A 20,520-nucleotide genomic window follows, 5' to 3' on the forward strand; every position below is an offset into this window, starting at 1 on the left:
TTCTTTCCCGAGCTGTTCTGTTGCTGGAAAAAAAACCCACAAATGCTGACTCTCTTATGGATTTTAATTGGGGCTTTTTGAAAGATGTGAAATGTGTAGTTCACATTTTCAAGACTGGGACCCAGAGGAGACCACCAGGCTCTCTCTGAAGGGAAGGTTAGGGTTTTCAGTGTGAATATTAAAGTGTGGTTATAAATAATCACACAGTGAATTGTTAGAGAACACAGTGTTTGTAGATGAGAACAAATCCAAGATACAAAGATTTTAATGGATGCCATCATCTTTGTATGCAATTTCTAAGTAGGACTGAAGAACACATTTGTTTGGAAGAATTGTTGGTGAATGACACCCGCTGAGCTTATAAAATTCCTGTTTGTGTTTTAACATCTGTCACATGTCTCTGAATGGTATCTGCTGGTAGCGACTGCCCCGCTGCGGACTTCCTCCCACCTGGGTTCTGAACAGAGTCTATGGTGATCTTGTAGTTGGCTTTGCTGGCACTGAGTCCAGCCATCACATCCTCAATCCTCCACAGTTCACGCTTCATCTCAGCCTTCTCTTGCTGTTTGAGAAGAAACACATTTAGTTTTTATGTTTGGTTGTTGTTTTATTCTGGAATCTGTCACGTACAACAAGCCACAGTTTAATAAAGAACATTAGTAAGAAATAAATTGAGGAGTTTTCTGCCAAACCTGTCTGGAAAGACAAACTACAAACAGATTTGTCCTGTAAACAGACATTGTAAATGAACTTTGTGTTAAATCTGCTCTGAGATGCACTTCCAGGTCTCACCTGAGGGGTGCCGCTGTGATTCATGTGCACCTGCAGCGCCGTCCTCAACTGTTCAACTGATTTCTCAAGACTGTTATACTCCTCCCAGGCACGTGCCATTTCCTGTGTACCCCAAACACACACACACACACACTCACTATGTGTGATGATGGCATATGTAATTCTAATAAAAAAATTTTTACACAGCATTGACAAATCTCATTTAGCATATACTAGCAGCAACACACAATCCAACAAATCACCCCCCCATGAAAACAAGAAAGCTTAAGCCACATGCACTCATGCAGACATGGATACCGTGGAGAGGCGGGATATTTGGGCCCTGATTGTCACCAGATCTTCTTGCAGCAGCCTCTGCTGGTAGGCAATCTTGTGGCTGTGAGCTGGCTGCTGCTGGTACTGCTCCATTTGCTGGTGGGACACGTCCAGTACTCTCTCCAGCTTGTCCTGAAAAGGCAAGGTGGTGGAGCAGCATGACACAAATTGATCTAGTTTGCCAAATTCTTATTTTGGGTTTTGTTTTCCTGGTACTCTACAGACTGAGGAAAATGTTGGGGTTTTTTTCCCCAATGCATATCGTGCAAAAGAAAAAAAAATACAAAACATATATATATATAAATATATGAAACACTGAAACTGGTATCAGCTTCGTTGGAAGTGTTCAGCACCCAAAAGGCCTCCAAAATACAGTCTGTTTCTACAGTTCATCCACATTTGGCCTCTTTTTAATAAATCCTGAGTTTTAAGTGATCAGACTTTGATAACAAATTCACTTTTCGGTGAGTGAGCATGATCTGTGTCCCTCCTCTCATTAAATTTTAAATTATTTATAGAAATTAAATTTGAATTATAAATGATGTGGGGGGAAAACACACACTTTCTAAATGACTATTTCAACGTTCTGCTTTGGCGTAACTGATATGAAAAAACTAAACGACATACAACTGTAGCACCAGAGCGATATTTTCTTTTCAAACATTTCTGCCAATAAAATGATCAGACAAACTGAAATAAAACAGTAACTTGATGTCTGCACCTTGTCATCCTTCAGGGAGCTGATTCTTGCCTCCAGATCCTGCAGGATCTTGTCTTGCTCACATAACCGACTCAACTTCACCTGCAGGGGGAGACACAGACTTGAAACGGAGTCCTAAACCAGCTGTAAGCTTTCTCAGATGAAACGCCTTTCAAGTGCAAATCCCAATGTGTTTGTGTATTGACCTTTGATAATTGAGTAACCCATTTACTTAATTACAACTTCACCTTGTCTCTGTGACTGCGGTGACCATGTGCAGGTATGTGTATCCGTGCATGACCAAAGATCTGGAAGTGTTTGTTGTTAGATGATTGAGTGTTTGCATGCAGGTTTGTGAACATCTCACATCAACAGTCCTGTAACTCTCCTGGTCTTAAAGTTGTTTGGTGTGGTTGAATCCATTTAACAGAGTGGGTGCGACCCACCTGACACTTTGCATTACAGTGTCAGAGCCACTCTGAGCTTTATAATGAATCCATGGTTAAACTTGGAAAAGTTGAAGCAAACACGAATCACTTCTCTTTCCTGAGGTAAAACAACAGCATGGCATTTATGTAATAATGTTGGCTGAAACATTTTGATGCAAATGAGCTACTTATTCATGTAAATGTTAACTAAAGAATATTTAATATATTCCAACAAAAGTTATTAATCAGCATAGTCGCCATGGTGATGGATCTAATCAAATATTCACCTCAGACAATGTGCTCATTAATAGTTTCAGCAGTTGAATATGAAGCAAACACAGAGAAATACTTTCATAGCAGAGAAGAAAGACTCTTTGAAAAGCTGCAGGGATTTGTTTGGATGATCCAAGTGAAAGAGAACTGGCATCAACACATTAGCGCTCTATGGATGCCTTTGTTTCATCACAGCTAGGATTATAAGATTACAACATTTTCTCACACTTTCTTACAATCCATATTTCTTTTTGCCTTCAGCTTTCTCACCTTTTTATTTCTTTTTGTTTACCAAACTGTAGGATATTGAAAGAAGCTGGAATTGTGTGCTCTGTTGTCTGCAGTGGAACAAAACAGAATCTATTCCTTTATTTTAAGCCAAAATCTAACATCGATTCAGTCCTAATTAGTCTTTTTCCTCTGATTATGGCATGAAATTACACAAAATATTTACCATGGTCGTGGTGAATTTCTTTGGATATAAATCCGAAATGATTATTCTTTTTTTCCAGCCTTTTTAATTGAAAACCAATTAATTGACAACTTGTGAATAAGTTTGTACTGTATACAACTGTTATTGCAAGTACTTACTAATCTTATACTTACATCCACATCACTTTCTGCAACCTTGACAGGTTTCCCTGACTCCTTCAGTGTCTGACTTCCAGTTACCTGGAAATTTCAATGTAAACATTTCCAGTTAATTGTGTGTTAAAACACAATTGCCTGACTCCATGGTACATTTGTGCTGAAATGCACGAAACACAAGACCAGCTGTGAACTATTACAAGGCAAAGGCAGATTTTCTGGGATACAATCTTATGCCCTCATGAACACGACAATATGAGTGACCTCTGGCACACAAAATCAGCTTTAGCCATGAACAACACAATGGCTATGGAGACTTTGAAGCCCTGCACGAAATGACTTGTCCATCAAACTCTGACACAAGTCCTTAAAATACAGCAACTTTAAAAAAGTAGCCGTTTCTTTTTCCAGAGTAGGAATATTTTTAGGGCATGTACCCTTGCAAGCCTGAGCACAGAAGCTCATTTTTAATCTTTTATTATAGTTCCACTTGCTAGTTTAACAAGAAGAAAATAAAGCAACTGTTGATTTTAACATGAGCTATATAACAAAGTTCACCGACAACAGTCATTTTGTATACTTGGAGGTGATTAGTTAAGTAGTATTTGAGCCTTTTTAGTGGATTATTGTCAAGGAGGTGCAGCGATTCAGAGGCGATGGTAGAAGCAGCTGGCTTTTCAACCACCGGGCCACAGCCACAGCCACAATACATGCACTGCCGAGCCATCCCATGCCCAGAAATCAACAGCACTGTCAACATCGCCACATGTAAACTCAGAAGCAAATCACATTTCCAGAAAGTTGGGGGTTTTCTAAAAGCAACAAACATTAAACCAAGAGAAATAAAAATGTTGCTTGAGGGTCTTTACTGACCAAATTCACTGTATTTACATTTCAACAAATCTAGAAATTCAATGCCAGCAACACACTTAAAAAAAGTTACATCTATCGTAGGAGTAAAATAAATATAAAAAAGTTCTGTAATTTACATTATTTTAGTAGATTATATGTCCAGCAGAGTAGTTGGTGACAGGTGAGGGTGTCAGCATCCAATGGAGGACTTAAAGGTTCCGCCTCCACTTTCATACTTTTACCATTGATGACAAACACAGATATGTAAAAACTATTTTTCATGACAAATTTTAAAGAATTTTTTTTCACTCTTTTCTAGGTCTGTTGGGCACATTTTACCAACACTAGAATGGCTAGGATTGTATAACTTATAAAACAGTCACCAGCAGGTATTTTGGCCACTACATTAGGCCTCAATTAAATCCCCTTTATAAGTATACTGCTAAGATAATAAAAGCAGCATAGATTTGTCTGCCACTGAGACAAACAAAATATAAACTAATTTGTGCAGCCCAACAACTTGTAAAAAATGAAATGGGGGGGTACACCTGAAGAGATAGAGAACACACAGGCAACGTGAGAAAAAGAGTTAGGCCATATGAAGGCAAGAATATTTATGCTGCCATTACAATCTGCACTATTTATTATAATTCTAAATCAACGGTCAATTTGGGCTTAGGGTTAGTTAATGTTTAAAAAAAAATTTTTTAAAAATTTTAAATATTGTTAATAGCACAATGTTGAGGAACATGAACAGCAGAACTCAAAATTGCTGAGGTGTTTAAAGTCTGTGGCGGACACTAACAGCATGAAATCTGACTGGTACCCACTCCACTAAAAGCTGAAGTGTGGAAGTACTTTATGGGCATTTATGGGTGGCTTTGTTTGCTCTGAAAGTCCAGTATAGCTGGAGATGTGTGGATGCACAAATAAATTCTACAAAATGATCAACCCAAGACTGGTTGTCCTGCATTAACAAATAGATGAGATTAGAATGTGTCATTTAGGGAGATGTAAACTTCTCTCAAAACTTTCTGAGTATTGCTGGCATCAAAATATTTACTTTTACTAAATACTATGAGCCTGATCAACAAATGGACTGAAAGCTTTTTCTTTTTATGGGATTTTTACATAAAGGTTCAAAATAAGTCATTACAGATTCAAGTTTTTGTTGTTTCTCAGAGAACTTGAGCCATGTGGAGATGAGACATCTGATGACGTTCAAGCTGTGAATGAAGAAGCAATGGGATGGTCTTCTATAAACAAAGACTCTCTAAAGACAAGTCACACTCTCACACACACACACAGACTATGAAAGTGCATCCCTACTCTGACCACTGTACAAGCATGCACGAGCAGAAATTCAAACATAGACAACCATACTATATATATTTATACCTTTTAATCCAGCACATTTACTGGCTACAGACACACATACATACGCATGTACACAAAGAGCTTACGTTCATTACAGGCCTGAGAGGCCCAGCAGTGCAGTGCAGTAGTAAACTGTGAACTGCGAGGATCAGGGGCTCTAGAGCTCTGATCTGGGAGTAAAAAAAAAAAAAAAAAAAACCACAGAGACAGAGCCGCAGTCATATAATGGCGGCTACTTTTGTGAGATGCTTCTAAAACCACTCAGAGTTAGAAGATCACTGCAAGTATAAGGGGATGTTCAAAGTCCCACACAGGTGCCTGAACATCTCCAGTTGGTTTGGCTGTTCAGTTCTGGCCAGGGTAACAGAATAAGTTGTCATTTAAGAGTACAAAGTGTTATAAATTACACAAGTCAAGGTAAAGATCAAGAACAACATAGTAGAAGCCGAATGGACAAGAATCACCTTTAGATCGAGATACTCCAAGTCCTTCTTCAGCTGCATGTAGGTGTCGTCAGCCTGGAAAATGATGAAAACGTGAGAGGGAATTACTGATGTATACAGACAGGAGTCAATTTTAAATCTGAATCATCTTCATCTACAGACGTATCAGCCACAAGCTAAAGACATGAGGACTGGTGGTATGTCTCTGCAAGTCATGCATCATGTAATCTACTGACTTAATCTCTGGATATGTCAACCACACCTACTGCAACAGACAAAACCAGCACAAACGAGACCCAGAGCAGCATCACTGAATTTCGCTTTGAATTCATCTCACTTCACGCAACAAAAGCAAACTTGAACACGGCCAGGAATGAGAGTCACGCATCAGAGGACCAGACGGGACAACACATCCACAGTGTGCCAGTTAGCTGAAGCATGGGATGGCTTTGTGGATGTCGAAAAGATAGAAAACACAACATGCTATGGAAAGGATCAGAAGAAGCACAGCATGGAGACTGATCAGCCAAGAGGGGCCCATGGTTAAGAGGCGGATGGTCCTATGCAGCCAGGCCAGCACTCACTGGAAGATGTTGCCACTATTATCACCAGACCACTGGCGTTTCATTTCATTGGGTTTGTTTATTTTGTTTAGCCTCTTTTTGATGTTGGGAACTATGAAATACACATTGAGGTAGAGGTGTACCGGACCAAACGTGACAGGAAATTTTGTCCAAAAAAAACCAAAAAACAAAACTGAAGTAAAAAAAAGAAAAAACATTGGTCTTGTTTTTCTCTCTTTCGCATTCCCAACTTGCAATTGTCCGTTTCAATTTTCTTTAGTAGCAAGTGGTTTCATTTGTGGATTGCTACCATTAGAAGGATGCACTCTCGACATTATATGAATTATATGCAAATTAATTTTAAACTAGTTGTATCAGAAATACTTTATTAAGGTGATCCTTAAATCAGTTTCATACAATGTGAAATGAATAGAAAAGAGTTAAATAAAGTTAAATAAAATACATTAACGATTAGATTAAGTAAGGCAAGTTTAATTATTTAGAGCTTTTTATTAATAATGCAATTCAATGTGCTTACTGTAATAGAATATAAAGAGTAAAACAAAGTGAAACAATTAGTCATATTAGGACGTAAATAAGAGTGTGTAGATTTCATGCATATTGTTGAGTCTATTGGTCTCAGTCCCATTCAGTCTGCTGACCCAGCATAAAGAATGACACTGCCCACCCAAAACTCATTAAATGAACAGAACTTTGTCTAACTAATGGTGAAGCCGCTTCAGCTACAAGACAATCTGGCTCCTCCTGTAGATGGCGCCTTTGCTTTTAAAAAACAAATAATTGAAACAGCGTAAAAACAACAAGGTCTTAGTAAAAGAACAGTTTGAATGTAAATAACTTCTTTAATAATAAACTGACTTTAATGTTTAATTATTGTGTTTATTTTATGTTGCAGTGCAACTTTTTTAGTATTATAACTTTTTCTCTTTGCCAATGTCTTTTTCCTCTTTTTAGTACATGCAGTACCAATGTTTTTCATTTCACTGGAGTTTTTTCCTTCTTTTTTTTTTTTTCCCAATGCCAAACAATATTTTGAACACTATTATTTATCCCACCTACCTACATCTGGCCCCACAGGGTTCAGGTTGGACTTCGGTGTTTACCAAACCGCACATTTGAATGTAATAAATCATATACATGATTAAAGCATCTTGGAGCCAGACCGTTTAGCTGTGACCTGACAGTTTCGCTACAGGAGATGTTTATTGACAAAAAACAAACAATTTGATATAAATCCAGCCATTGCTTGCATGGTGTTAATGTGATGCAGCCCAGCACATAATGGCAACCTCTACCAGCTTCAGATAAAATGAGGGGCAGACGGGCAGGCGTGCCCCCACCTGTGTGTTGCGAGGGTCAAGTGAAGCTGAGAGACCCACGTGTCCGAGGTGGGACACAGGAGAGGGGCCGGCGCTGAGGAGGGGACTGGTGCTAGCAGTAGTATCGGTGAAGATGTGGTTTTGGTAGTAGGACTCTTTGGGACCATTGAGCCGCTGGAGTTGAGCTAACGTTTGCTGGCGTGTGGATGCCATCTTGGCCTGATGGCGCCGCAGCTGAATGAGGAGCAGAGTGAGCTCCTCAGGCTGTCACAGGCACCACAGGATATTGAGTCAGGCAGATCATGCTGAGTAAAAACTCCATTTTTCAAGAAGTAAACTTGCTTTCACAGCATTTGAAGCCAAGTTGCTGAGCAGCTGATGGCTCATCTGGAGAAGCAGAAGAACTGCTAAACTTGCTGCTAAATACTGTTCACACAAAGTGCACTTCAGGCATGTAGGAAAAAACTTTCCTCCTCCGGAAATCTCCCAGAAATCAACAACCAGCTGTTTAGTCCGAGCAGAAAGTTTACTAAAAGGTGGCCTTTTACCACCTGTGATGCTGATAATTGAAAACAACTGAACTACTTTTAAAATGAAAGTTTCCAAAAATTTTAAGAATCCATAACATTAAATAATATTAATGTCACTGTATTCAGCTACAAAACATACCGTTTTACCATGAAGGCTGGGTGCACTGACTGTGTGTGTCATGTATCCAGATGGAGGCATCAAGCGTCTCTCTATTGTAGTAGCCTATATAAACACACACATTTAAAATCATAAATTAATTAAAAATAATTATGTGTAGGATGAATAACCAAATATTATATTAATATGATATGGGTATATAGTTACTGTAGCCTCAATGTGTTATTACTATGAACACATCTGTTACAGCATAACAACAAGGTCCGAAATAACCAAAGGCTACACACGCTGTATTAGAAGACAATGTAAAATACATGACCTTCACAGCAAAACACTGTGCTGTTTGTTATCTGTGGGCAAATTGAATGACTGTGTGTGTGTGGGGGAGAATCAGAGCACATTTGCATAATGTTTCATACAGTATTGAAAGTAGTGTGTTCACATACACAAGGCCAGATGCTGATTTTCATTATTTCACATAAATGTGACAAATGTGTTTCCACACAATGTATATGCAGAATAGTTGAATGAATATCATTCAAGAGAGAATGTTCAAATTAAGACAGGATGCATTTTACTTGTGTTTTCACTCCCTGTGTAAAAACTGATGTAACTGATGTTAAAGATAAGTCTCTAGTCACTGAAGCAGAGGTATAATAAATGCTGTTTGTCGTCTCAATAACCAGCATCTTATGGTTGAAGGAAAAAAAAAAGGTTTTCGGAGGAATTTTTTAGCCAAAAAAAAAAAAAAAAAAAATTCTACACAATTTATGCAACATCATATGGCATTCTCAACATATATTGTCTATATTTACAAAGATATAGACTTCTAAAAAAAAAGACTATAAAGAAAAAGGCACCAGAAATGTTCTGTTGGTTCTGTTGGTGTCATCTGTTGCAGAAAAACTCATTATAATGTGTCTTCCTTTGTATCTGGAAATCTTCTGCTATGCTTTTTTCTGTTTGAAATCTAATTTTAAAAACATTTATGTATGCTTGTTTGGAGCAGTGGATGCTTAAGGGATTGCAGTGAGTAATTTTGAATGGCAATTTAGAATATCTGTTAAGATGAGTAAATATGCAAATAGGTTCCTACAACTGATGCTTAAAACCTCAACTGATGCTTTCAAGGGGAGATGTTGGAATTTAATTTAATTTAATTTAGTTTAATTGAATTCAATTTAATTTAATTTAATTTAATTTAATTTTTTACTACTTAAACTGCAACAAAATGATGTATCTTTGGGGGTTAATAGTTTTAATCACATTAAATCACATTTATTTCCCAAAGATTCTAAAAAAGGATAAACAGTATAAATTATTCTAATAAAACGTACAGATTATCACCAAACTTTATTGCCACTCCTATGTTAGTACCATTTGTATGAGTATCATCATCATCATCATGAGTATCATATCATTTTTGCTTCATTCCCATTATAAAGAGAAATGCAGTGATACGGTATTCCTCCAGCATTTTACAGTGAAAACATCAGAATATCAATCAATCTCTTTGCCAAGTGAGAGCTTTTATCTTCAACTCAGTACTAAAACATGAAACTTAAACAACCTGGACCTCTTCTGATGGACTTCAAAAGTCTGTAAAATAGCAGAAAAATAAGTGTTATTTAGGTTCTATCAGATATAGTTTTACCTTTATCATCTGAGATTTGGTCCTGCGAGGAGACACAGTGAAGGGGATGTCCAACACCGACATATCACTCACAGGCCTGACTGTCACCCGTTCAGCAGGTGTGTGAGGCCTCCGTGTGGGTGATAGGGTTCGGCTGAATCCTGGTGGAGGACCCGGAGGAGGGATGTCTGTGGATGAAGGTGGCACTGAAACACAACGAGGGGGCCCCTCCGACCTCGGCGCTGAGGAAGAAGGAGGCGGCACAGTGGATGGAGGGCGAGGGCCAAATGGATACTCTGGAGCTGGAGTATAAAGCGGGGCGGTAGGGCTGCCATGACGAAACTGGTGGCGTTGCTGCCATTCGTACAGCTGCCACACAGTGTTGGACCCTGGGCCTCCCTGATCTGGGGTGAGGCGGAAGTGACTCAGGCGGTCCTGGGCGTACTTGTACTCGCCAAGTCGGCCGGGTGGGGGGCTCTGGCGAGGAGTTTTTGGCAGTGTCTGATAGGCGTCCACAGATGTGTACTTGTGCTGGGTTGGTGGCGTGCGACGGGGAAGGGTGTTCTCTCTGGATGGGGGGCTGTTGAGTAAAACAAGCTGAAAATTATTTTTCTGCCAAAAACAATAAAACAAGACATAGACATTACAGATTTATGGTTTTTTTATGATTCTGTTTAAAGATAAACCTTCAGTCTTTGGTTTAGTTTCTGGACTAAACAAACATTACAGGTAACTTTACTCTGTCTCTCATTGCCTCACAGTTACACACCAACATTTACACACTTTCTTTACGTACTGACTTCCAAGAAGTCAGAAGAGAAAAATCAGGTTCATCATTTCACAAACTACTTTTTTGTTCCATTTCTGCTTGTGATGCTCAGTGGTTAGAGATAGAAGAGAGAGATCTACTTCAGTTTGAAATGAAACCATTTATATGTCATAAACAGCAACATACCCTCTGTGGTCAGCTTTCTGAACTTTGACCCAATGCTCTATTTGCTCCAGAGTGCTTCTCCTCTGCACCTGCTTGAATGTGTCAGTAGCTGGTGGTTCTGGGGCTCTTTGGTACGTCCCTGCTGCGATGCCATTGGGCTCCAGAATGGGGCTCGGCGTGGACACAAGGCCATTTCTCGTGCAAACGCTGGAGGGCAAAGTTGAGGCAGCTCTTGACGGAGCCCGGGACGGCACCCTGGACACGGGTGCTGAAGCGGACACGAGGCCTGACTCTGCTACAGCGGTGACTGGAGGATTGGATGGAAGTGAAGTGTGTGTGTCCATTTCCAGACTGGTGCTTCCTATGGTGTGTTCTGGCATTATGATACCAAGGGAATCTTTGTGAAAGCTGCAGCGCTCCTCTGTGTCGCGACGTATAGGCTCCAGGAGAACCTCGTGGATGATGGGCCTTGTGGTGTCCAAGTCTACAGTCTTGGTCTTGTGGTGGTTGACATGGTTTGTTTGGGGAACAGCCTGCTGTAACAACTTATCTATCTTGTCAGCTGGTCTGTAAGAAGACAATTAAATGTCAATTAAAAGTAGTGGTTTACACAAAAAGTCTTTTCAACTCCCTCCGAAACACTGTGACAATTTCAGGACAGATCCTGTTTTGATCCACAGGACTTCTTCAGGGAAAGAAACATGTCGCTTTAATTGGAGGGTAGCAGCCATTGTTCTGTTGTCATGAATTGAATTTGCAGTAGACAGCGGCTGTCGTAAAAAAAAGTTAAACTTTTAGCCTTGGCTCTAACTTTGAGGACAGCCCTAAATACACCACAGAGACTATTCTAACTCAGAGAAGATAACAACAAAGCCCTGATACCACAACTTGATTCTAAGCTCATTAATGAAATCTCATGTGACACGATGCTCTCAGCCTTGAAAAACAGCCAGTTACTTGACAGTGAATGAACCACATAAACAAGTTTACTTTTCCAGTTTATAAGCTTCAGGTAATCTCTTTCTTTAAAGTAGCAGTTTGTGTCTGAAAACATGTGCAAAAATGTAAAACGGTACAGTTGAAATGTTCTGATTGGAGCATTAAAATAATTAAAAAATAATGTGTCACCGGTTATGTCTTCTACCATGACTGCAAATAAATATCTACCCACTGTGAAAGTAAATAAATTCTTAAAAAGGAGGTTTAACATGCCAGCAACAGTAATGCTACTGTAAAAGCTTTTACATGAAAAAAAACACAAAAAAACAGGACGAAAAATTAGTTTAGAAAATTCCCAACTGGAAGCTGTCTGCAGCTTCGCTTCCTTTCTGTCATTCACCAACTGTGAGTGTCGGTTTGTGGGATTCCCCTCTGTAAAAAAACAGTGAAATGAAAGTGAAGTGGTGTGTGTGTGCAGGGTGCCCAAGGCTGCCAGTGAATGATGGGGTGTATTTGATCTGCAGTACCTCCCAACGTCAACACATTAATAATAAATGGATGGAGGCTCTACTCAAAAACGCCACCATCAGAGTGCACACTTTCAATAAAATCAAGCATTAAAACAAATCTATGCTCGCATGACAACATATCTAGACAAAAGTTGAGATGTTGCTCCAGGAATTTACGCTATTTATTGTGTAATAAGAGGCTATTAAACAGCAGAGCTTTCCATAGAGCATGTTATTTAGCCTTCTTATGAAAATATTTGTGCAATACTGAATATCATAAACTCTTTAAAGCATCATAACAAAATGAATAGATGGAATATAGCTTGTAGGGATGAGTACTGGAGAGATCTGGGGAAATTATGCAATAATATGACTATAAAAATATATTTAATATGTTAGCTTCTAGGCTGCACGGTGGCGCAGTGGTTAGCACTGTGGCCTCACAGCAAGAAGGTTGCTGGTTCGATCCTTGGCTGGTTTGGTCAGTGGCCTTTCTGTGTGGAGTTTGCATGTTCTCCCCGTGTATGCGTGGGTTCTCTCCGGGTACTCCGGCTTCCTCCCACCATCCAAAGACATGCATGATAGGTCACTCTAAATTGCCCCTAGGAGTGAGTGTGAGCGTGAGTGTGGTTGTTCGTCTCTCTGTGTGTGGCCCTGCGATGGACTGGCGAGCTGTCCAGGGTGTACCCTGCCTGTCGCCCAATGCCGGCTGGGATAGGCTCCAGCGACCCTGAATTGGAATAAGCGGTTCGGAAAATGAATGAATGAATGTTAGCTTCTAGTTCTCACTGAAGATTTTTACTGCTGTTTTTGGTTCAAATAACTACCCATGACTGTGTAGAAAATCTGTATATCTAAATAATGCATCGTAAACTGAAAAATTACAATAACAATGACAGAATGAAAAAGTTACCTGAAGCAAATAATACTTGTATAAATCACAAAGGGGAACTCATGGTTTTGTCAGAAGACAACACATTGATTTTATTACATGAGTTTGTCTTTAGACGCTGAATCTTACATATTCATAGACCTTGTGTGTGTTGCTGGAAATTAACAGCTGATTGAATGAGGAAAATGACTAATCAGTGCACTCAGATGCTATTTAGTGTTTGTGCTTGTGTGGATCCCTACCTGACAAGTGTGTCAGCGTGATTCTGCATCAGTGCAGCCTGGTTCATGGCCCTCAGCCAGGTGTTCATGTCCTCTTGGGTGTCAGCACTGAAGTAGTACGTCCGCATCCCAGTGTGCTCCGCCTGCGAGCCAATCACAGAGCTCTGCTTGTAAATGTATGAGCGCATACCAGTGTGGCTAGCCTATGGAGAGAGAGGAGAAGTGAGGTCAGGTGGTGATCTGAGATGCACAGAAATCATCTGAGAGATAGTGTGGAGGTCAACGAGACGGAGAAAGATCATGCTGTCCAGCGAGAAAGACAACATCAAGGGCAACAAAGGCACTGATCAACGTGGAGAGAGCCAATGAGGGAAATCACACAGTAGAAATAAACAGACAAGAACGCCAGCCAGGTGCAAACAATGAAGCCACAACTTTTCAACAATGAGAGGAAAGACACTTTGACACCATGTAGAGAAAGGTGGGTGAAAGAAAAAATAAAGAACCCCTAAACCCTCTAATCATAAATGTCTTTTCTTTAACTATTTCCTCTTAGAAACAAAGATATTAGATGCAACACCAGATAACAAACATACAAAACAGTAAAAGTTTAGGCTTCTACCACAGTGTCCAAGATGATTTTAACTGCACACACCCCAGAGGAAAGCATTTACAGACATTACATCAGTCTAGAAAGCAAAATGAGTCATACAAGGAGCAGGATTAATGTAAAATGCATAAAAACTGATTCCTATCATATTGTAAAGACATATTTTCACTAAATGATAAAATAATTCTATTAATTTGAGAAATACTAGTATCAAGTAGAACATCACCTGTCCATGCAACTTTCAAATAATTATTTAATAACTGTCTGCCAGTTCTTCCAGTTTATAACAAGCATTCAGGCACACTTCCTGTTGCAGTAGGTTTTTTCTCTTTTTAAGCAAAAAACAACGGAAAAAGAAAAAACTCTTGGAGTTGGTGTTGAAAATAGTGTAGTATTTTTTTTCATTAGTTATACAGCAAGATATTTCTAATCAATGTTATTGATTAGAAATATACAATAATTTAGGAAAAACAATAATTAGTTCTATTCCAAGTACACAACCAGAGACACATCTTTAATACATAGTAATGCAGCCCTGTGGCCTCTAAATAGGCAAACAAGCTGCTAACAAAATCACTTCAACACCCTTTTAAAGTGATAAATGTGGCAGTTGTGGTTTCATCATGTACAACTGTCCAAAGTGGCCTCAAACATTGTCTAATGCAGCTCAGAGCTTATGGCAATCTCCTTTATTTCCCAGAGTACCATTCACAGCACAGCCGAGAACCCATGAGGCGTAGTTATATTCAACACGCTTTTCTTTTTGTGTGGGTGGTGACAGCAGAAACACCAGACATCAAGGTGCAGGAAGTGCACAAAAGCAGGAGAGTTTGTGGCCAAAATAAAAATGGTATTATTTTTAAAAGAGCAGAATCTATCTGGCAGCACAAATCTCTGGTTCGCTAAGACTATGGTGTACAAATGTGCAGTATGTTGCAGTATATTACAACCATAGGTGAGAAACTAAGAAGATGCCTTTGGGATAATTTGTTTTATATTCATACAGACTTAGAATATTTCTCCTACAGTGTTCAACATGCTATCGGAGACACAATCAGTCAAGTGAGTCCACCATCTCAAGTCTAAGATTTTATACAACGTAATTAGAATAATCTGATTCTAATCAGATTTTTTAAATTAAGTGAATATAACTTCCGAGGCCCAAACACTGTACATATGACCCTGCATCATTACTCATTAAACATAATTAAGAAAATGCAGAAGCTCTTCACTGCTTCCACAGGAATTATGGCGATAAGTATCTACCGGTGCTGTTAAACACATGCCTCAGCAGCATGAGCACCTCTATAAAAGCAGAAGTTTTAGGGAGTTTGTCGGTTTGCTGTATTTAGTGGCATTTTAACACACTGCCAAGTAGGACAGGCCGCAGCGATGATCTTGAAGAGCATATAGAGCTTCCCAGCCATCTGGGAAGGAGTTTAAGGTCTACGTGGAATCCATCATGTTGCCAGTCTTCCCAGCAGTCAACTTCCTGGCAAGTTCATTTCAAAGTCAGACCAAGCAACACTCAGAGAAACAGCAAGGAATTCAAGAGCTACATCTTACACTCTACAAGCCCCGGTTAGCATATTATATATAACAGCCGAATGACAAAATCTGTAAACGGTTGCATAAAAGAAAATAGCTGCGGAGCTTAAGTTTGAAAAGCTGCATTTAAAACTACAAGACTTTGCAAACATTGTTTTAGACACCATGCACAGCAGGATGTTTGGAGATAAACCCAAGCACGGTATAAGCACCAGTATAAACACCTCAGACTAACTTTGAAGTATGAGAGTCGCCATAAAAATTTACATCTGAATTTTCAAGACAAACTAAAACATTATCTGCATGAAGGCATATCCTGTACTCAGAGACTCTTATTTTTATACCATGCCTTACAGCTTGTCCAAGTGGCTCCATAAATAAATTGAAGAGACTTGGGCTTGCAGGGCAGCCTTGCCGACAACCATGTTAAAGGCAAATGGGACCAGATAGGCTCCCATTCACTTTTATTCTAGCTGTAGGGCCAGCACACAGATTGATGGATCTGCTGCTGCAATATGGAAATCTATCAAGCTATACTGTAAATGTTGAAAAGACCCAAGGCCAATTATACACAAACATCTTATCTTAAATCTAAACATAAATTCAATTGGGATTCTAATTCTATTGAATATTTAGGTATAAGGTTAAGAAAAGAAGAATCAGAATTGTATATAGAAAATTATTAACAAATTGATTCATGAATTTCAGATGTCCTCAACTTGGATATAGGTAATAGAATTATGGTGAAAAATGTAATATCTTGTCGAGACTGCTTTATTTATTTCAATCTTTACCCATCCCAATCCCTGATACCCAATTTAGGGAATGGGATAAAGCCATCTCCTGTTTTATTTGGAATGGTAAAGCACCAAGAATTTGATTTAAAACTCTACACTTACCCAGATCTGTAGGGGGGGTTGGGTTTACCATGTCTTAGAGATTACTCTATAGCAGCACAGATAAGACCACTCATGCTGTGGTGTAATAATAACTATATTACAAAATTGAAAACAATAGAGTTATCACTGTCAAAAGAACCATTACAGAGTTTACTAGGTAATCCAGTGCAGGCAAAAGATTATGATATTCAGAAACGAGGGGTCCATTTTTCTATAAATGTTTGGTTTGACCTAGTTAAACAATTTAAACTTTAAAATGAAACTCTTGTTTAATGTGGCCAGCATATGATCCGCATTTAGAACTGACTGTGATGGACAAATGTTTCATCCAGTGGAAAAAACAAGTTGTTACTACATTGTTTCTTTTAATAGACAACCCTAACTTTATAGATTTTAAAACCATGTCTGAAAAATTCAATCTTGAAAAATGTAACTTTTATAAATACCTTCAGCTTTGTTATTTCTTTGACAAAAATGTTAAAAGCCTACAGTTAGATAATTTATCTGGTATCATACAGATGTTTATAAAAGCCTACAATGAAAAACTAATAAAAAAAAATTGTTGAGTTATATTGGAATGTAACAAAATTAAGAGGTAACTCCACCTTTTATATCAAGGAGAAGTGGGAAAAGGAATTAAGTGTAAAAATAGAATCTGACGAATGGGGAATTATCATTAATCATCAAATTGTTGCAACTAACTCACAAATGTGGAGGGACTTCTCCTGGAAAAATATAGTCTGATAGTTTATAATCCCTAAATTAAAATTCAGACAGACTGATCAACCAGCCGTATGCTGGCGAGACCACAACATGTGTGGTCTGCAGGGCAGTGCCTGCAGACCACACATGTTTTTTGAGGATGCTCTGTTCTTAACCTTTTTTGGGAAGGTGTACATCAGATGATTAAAAATGTTCTTTGCTTTGACATAAAATTTACATGTTTATCTTTTTATTTCGGAAACACAGATCCAAAGTTGTCCACAGCTGATAAATACCTTTTATAAATCTTTATGACAGCGAGTAAAAAAGCTATAACTAAGCACTGGCTTAGCAAGGACCCAAATATACTTCAAGGAATTATTATATCTTCTTTCTTTTTTCTTTTCTTTTCCTCTACTATTGGGAGAGAATGTGATTTTTCTTTGGTTTATTGTAGAAGCAGATGTTGTGGGTTGGGTGTTGTGGATGAGCCAGTTTTGAGTGGCAGTGTTTCATTGTTAAATCGGGGATAGCTCCTTTAAACTGTAATATTTGTTTATGCTTTTTATTTGATAAGTACCCCTCTTAAACCCCAGTTTGTTTATTTGTGTTCTTTCAGTATATTTTTTCTTTTCTAAAATATATAATGACTCCAAGTATAAAAAAAAATGCTAATTTTGATGTACGGTGATGGAGGTATGATGACTTGGGCTTGTTGAGCAGCCATATGACTGGTCTCTGAAATTAACTGACTCTTCTGTAAAACAATTATTCTATCGTCACATTTTAGACAATGTGTCTGAATGCCAAAACTTAACCCATACTGGGTCAGTGAACAGAACAATCATCCCAAGCACAGCAACAAATCTATGACAGAATGGCTTAAAAAGAAAAGAAACAGTGTTGCAATGATCCAGTCAAAGTCCAGACTTAAACCTGATTTCAATAGTTGGAAAGTAATATTGTTTAAAGAAAAAAAGAGAAAGGATAAAAAGTCCTTCACAGTGAAGTGAAAGACATATCTTCATTCCAAAAAGTCCTTCTTGCCAAAGTTAGTTGTACAAAATACTGAATCATGGGGTGTACTTAAACTTCCTCATTTTGGCTTAGTTCTTATGTAACACATCATGTGTTGTTGTTCACTTTCTTTTTGGCATTAGAGTAATATTTTAGTTATCCTTTATGATGGGAAAACACACTCATATAAATGCACTGGCATTAAATTCAAGGAACAGTATATCAGTAACAGCTGCTCTTTAATTAATGGCCCCTAAGTGTTTTGTATCCTTAATAGAGATGTCCTTGTAGGGAATGTGGGGTTATTAGATCCCTTTTGAATGCATGCTGCACTCCAATGAATGCTGCTCTATAAATGTCCCACTTTTCTTTTTCCTTCCTTCCTTTAGTGCTTCAGGAGTTGGGAGCCGAAGAGAAATGAGAGCACCTACTCCACAACAGATGCATGTAAATGAAAACTAATTAAATAGTAAATCTTTCCTACCCTGCTTATTTTTCAGTATAATGAAGCACTGGCTAGTGAGTGTGTGCAGAGAGCTGGTGCTGAGATCCAATATGGCTGCAACACAAACAGTTCTATGTGATTTCATGGTTTAGAGAAATTAATGTGATCCCTCAGCAGCATGGCTTTCTTGTCTTCAGCGTGACAGTCAGCAATACACAAAACATCACACCCACTGAAGCTGTTTAATGTACACAATAAACACATTCATGAATAAAGCATATTGTCACCCTGCTGTTCTATCCGTGTTACTGTAAACTCCAAACAAACCCTGCCAAATGAATCCAAGCAAGAACACAAACAGCATGATAATTTACGCCCCTTCTGAAAGTGCTGCCATCTGGCTGCTCAGACTTATTTCAGTAGCTACTATGGAAGCTTTACCAATAAAAAAAAAAAAAAAGGCTGAATTATAACTTTCTGACTAACTACAATGCTAATTAAAACAAACAAACAAACAAACAAACAAACACTGATACACGTATTAGGATCTGGGATACCTAATAGATCCAGGACTCTGTGACCTGGCATGAATCATCATCATTTTATGTTGCTCAGGTAGATAAATAGAGGGGCAAAGTTTGCATGAATGCACTGTGAAACTTTGTGAAGGAGTGACTGAAGGCTGATAATGTCGGCAGCAATGTTCTTATCTATGTAAGGAGTTCATTCCAATGTGGTGATTTCAGCATAAAGTTTACATCCAGGTCAGTAGAGTTGGCGATTTTTCTTATGTTATTTCATATCACTTTTCTGACATGTAAGGCCCTCACTTCCTGAAGAAGTGTACAATCTTGGTGAGCAGACTTTATAGATGCTTTTTGCAGGTTCTTATTTTAACCAAACACTGCAATGTTTTAACAGGAGTTGGAGTTGAAACAAGAGATTGATTGATCAGTTACCAACTCCAGACCTCTCTTTTCAAAGTTTCTTTGCTGCAACATACCTGACTTGAATTCATGGGATGTTAAGAAGCTTCTGCAGAACTTGACAACTAGCTGTTGTAGAACTCATTCATTCATTATCCTAATCGCTTAATCCAATGAAGGGTAGCGGGGAAGCTGGAGCCTATCCCAGCAGTCTTTGGGCGAAAGGCAGGGTACACCCTGGACAGCTTGCCAGTCCATCACATGGCCACATAGAGACAAACAACCACTCAAGCTCACACTCACTCCATAGGTGTAACCAATCAGCCTAACATGCATGTCTTTGGATGTTGGGAGTAAGCCGGAGTACCCTGAGAGAACCCACGCATACACAGGGAGAACATGCAAACTCCACACAGAAAGGCCACCATTCAAGCCATGCCCCCAGCCGAGGACTGAACCAGCGACCTTCTTGCTGTGAGGCCACAGTGCTGACCACTATGCCACTGTGCAGCCCGTTTTTTTTTTCTTTTTGCTTGTTTGTTTGTCGTTTTTACAAATCACCCTTTTGCAGAGTCCAATAAAAACTGTTGGACTAAAACCTGGATGTTGACCAGCTGTAAACAACAAAGCCATTAATTTGGCATGAAAACAGCCTTAATTCCAGAATCTCGGGGTCACTATCACTAAAAAATGACGAATAAAGTCTTACAAATCATGACAGTTTATCTTTTAATTATGTATTTAACCTAATTTAATTGCATTTAAGTTGGTAACTGATCATTGGCCACCGTGCAGCCCCGTTGGAGCACTTTTGCGTTTAAAGCAGATGTGTTGCAGCAGGGAAACATCTAGATGCTCAAGAGGTACAGAGTTTGTGTTGATGCAGTTAGTCCATCAATGGAAAATTCATCAGCAGCCATGTGGGC

The 20,520-nt window shown here is 38.9% G+C and overlaps 1 protein-coding gene across 3 annotated transcripts in view; it reads right to left on the reverse strand.

Annotated features, from left to right (window-relative positions):
• Window positions 1-20,520, reverse strand: part of LOC306765006 (pleckstrin homology domain-containing family A member 7-like) — a 120,605-nt gene that overhangs the window by 9,018 nt on the left and 91,067 nt on the right. For 2 of the 3 annotated variants that reach the window (XM_079252325.1, XM_079252327.1), the window contains exons 7-17: window positions 13,469-13,650; window positions 10,908-11,453; window positions 9,974-10,532; window positions 8,341-8,424; window positions 7,693-7,935; window positions 5,790-5,843; window positions 3,115-3,180; window positions 1,829-1,909; window positions 1,090-1,239; window positions 793-894; window positions 451-562 (exon numbers count right to left, since the gene is read on the reverse strand). In XM_079252325.1, the coding sequence (XP_079108451.1) occupies window positions 451-562; window positions 793-894; window positions 1,090-1,239; window positions 1,829-1,909; window positions 3,115-3,180; window positions 5,790-5,843; window positions 7,693-7,935; window positions 8,341-8,424; window positions 9,974-10,532; window positions 10,908-11,453; window positions 13,469-13,650 (2,179 nt within the window). The remainder of the gene's footprint in view (window positions 1-450; window positions 563-792; window positions 895-1,089; window positions 1,240-1,828; window positions 1,910-3,114; window positions 3,181-5,789; window positions 5,844-7,692; window positions 7,936-8,340; window positions 8,425-9,973; window positions 10,533-10,907; window positions 11,454-13,468; window positions 13,651-20,520) is intronic. The other variant, XM_079252326.1, reaches the window with a different exon arrangement.

The sequence above is a fragment of the Telmatherina bonti genome (assembly GCF_933228915.1).
Source record: "Telmatherina bonti genome assembly, chromosome: 2".
Lineage (NCBI taxonomy): Eukaryota > Metazoa > Chordata > Actinopteri > Atheriniformes > Telmatherinidae > Telmatherina > Telmatherina bonti.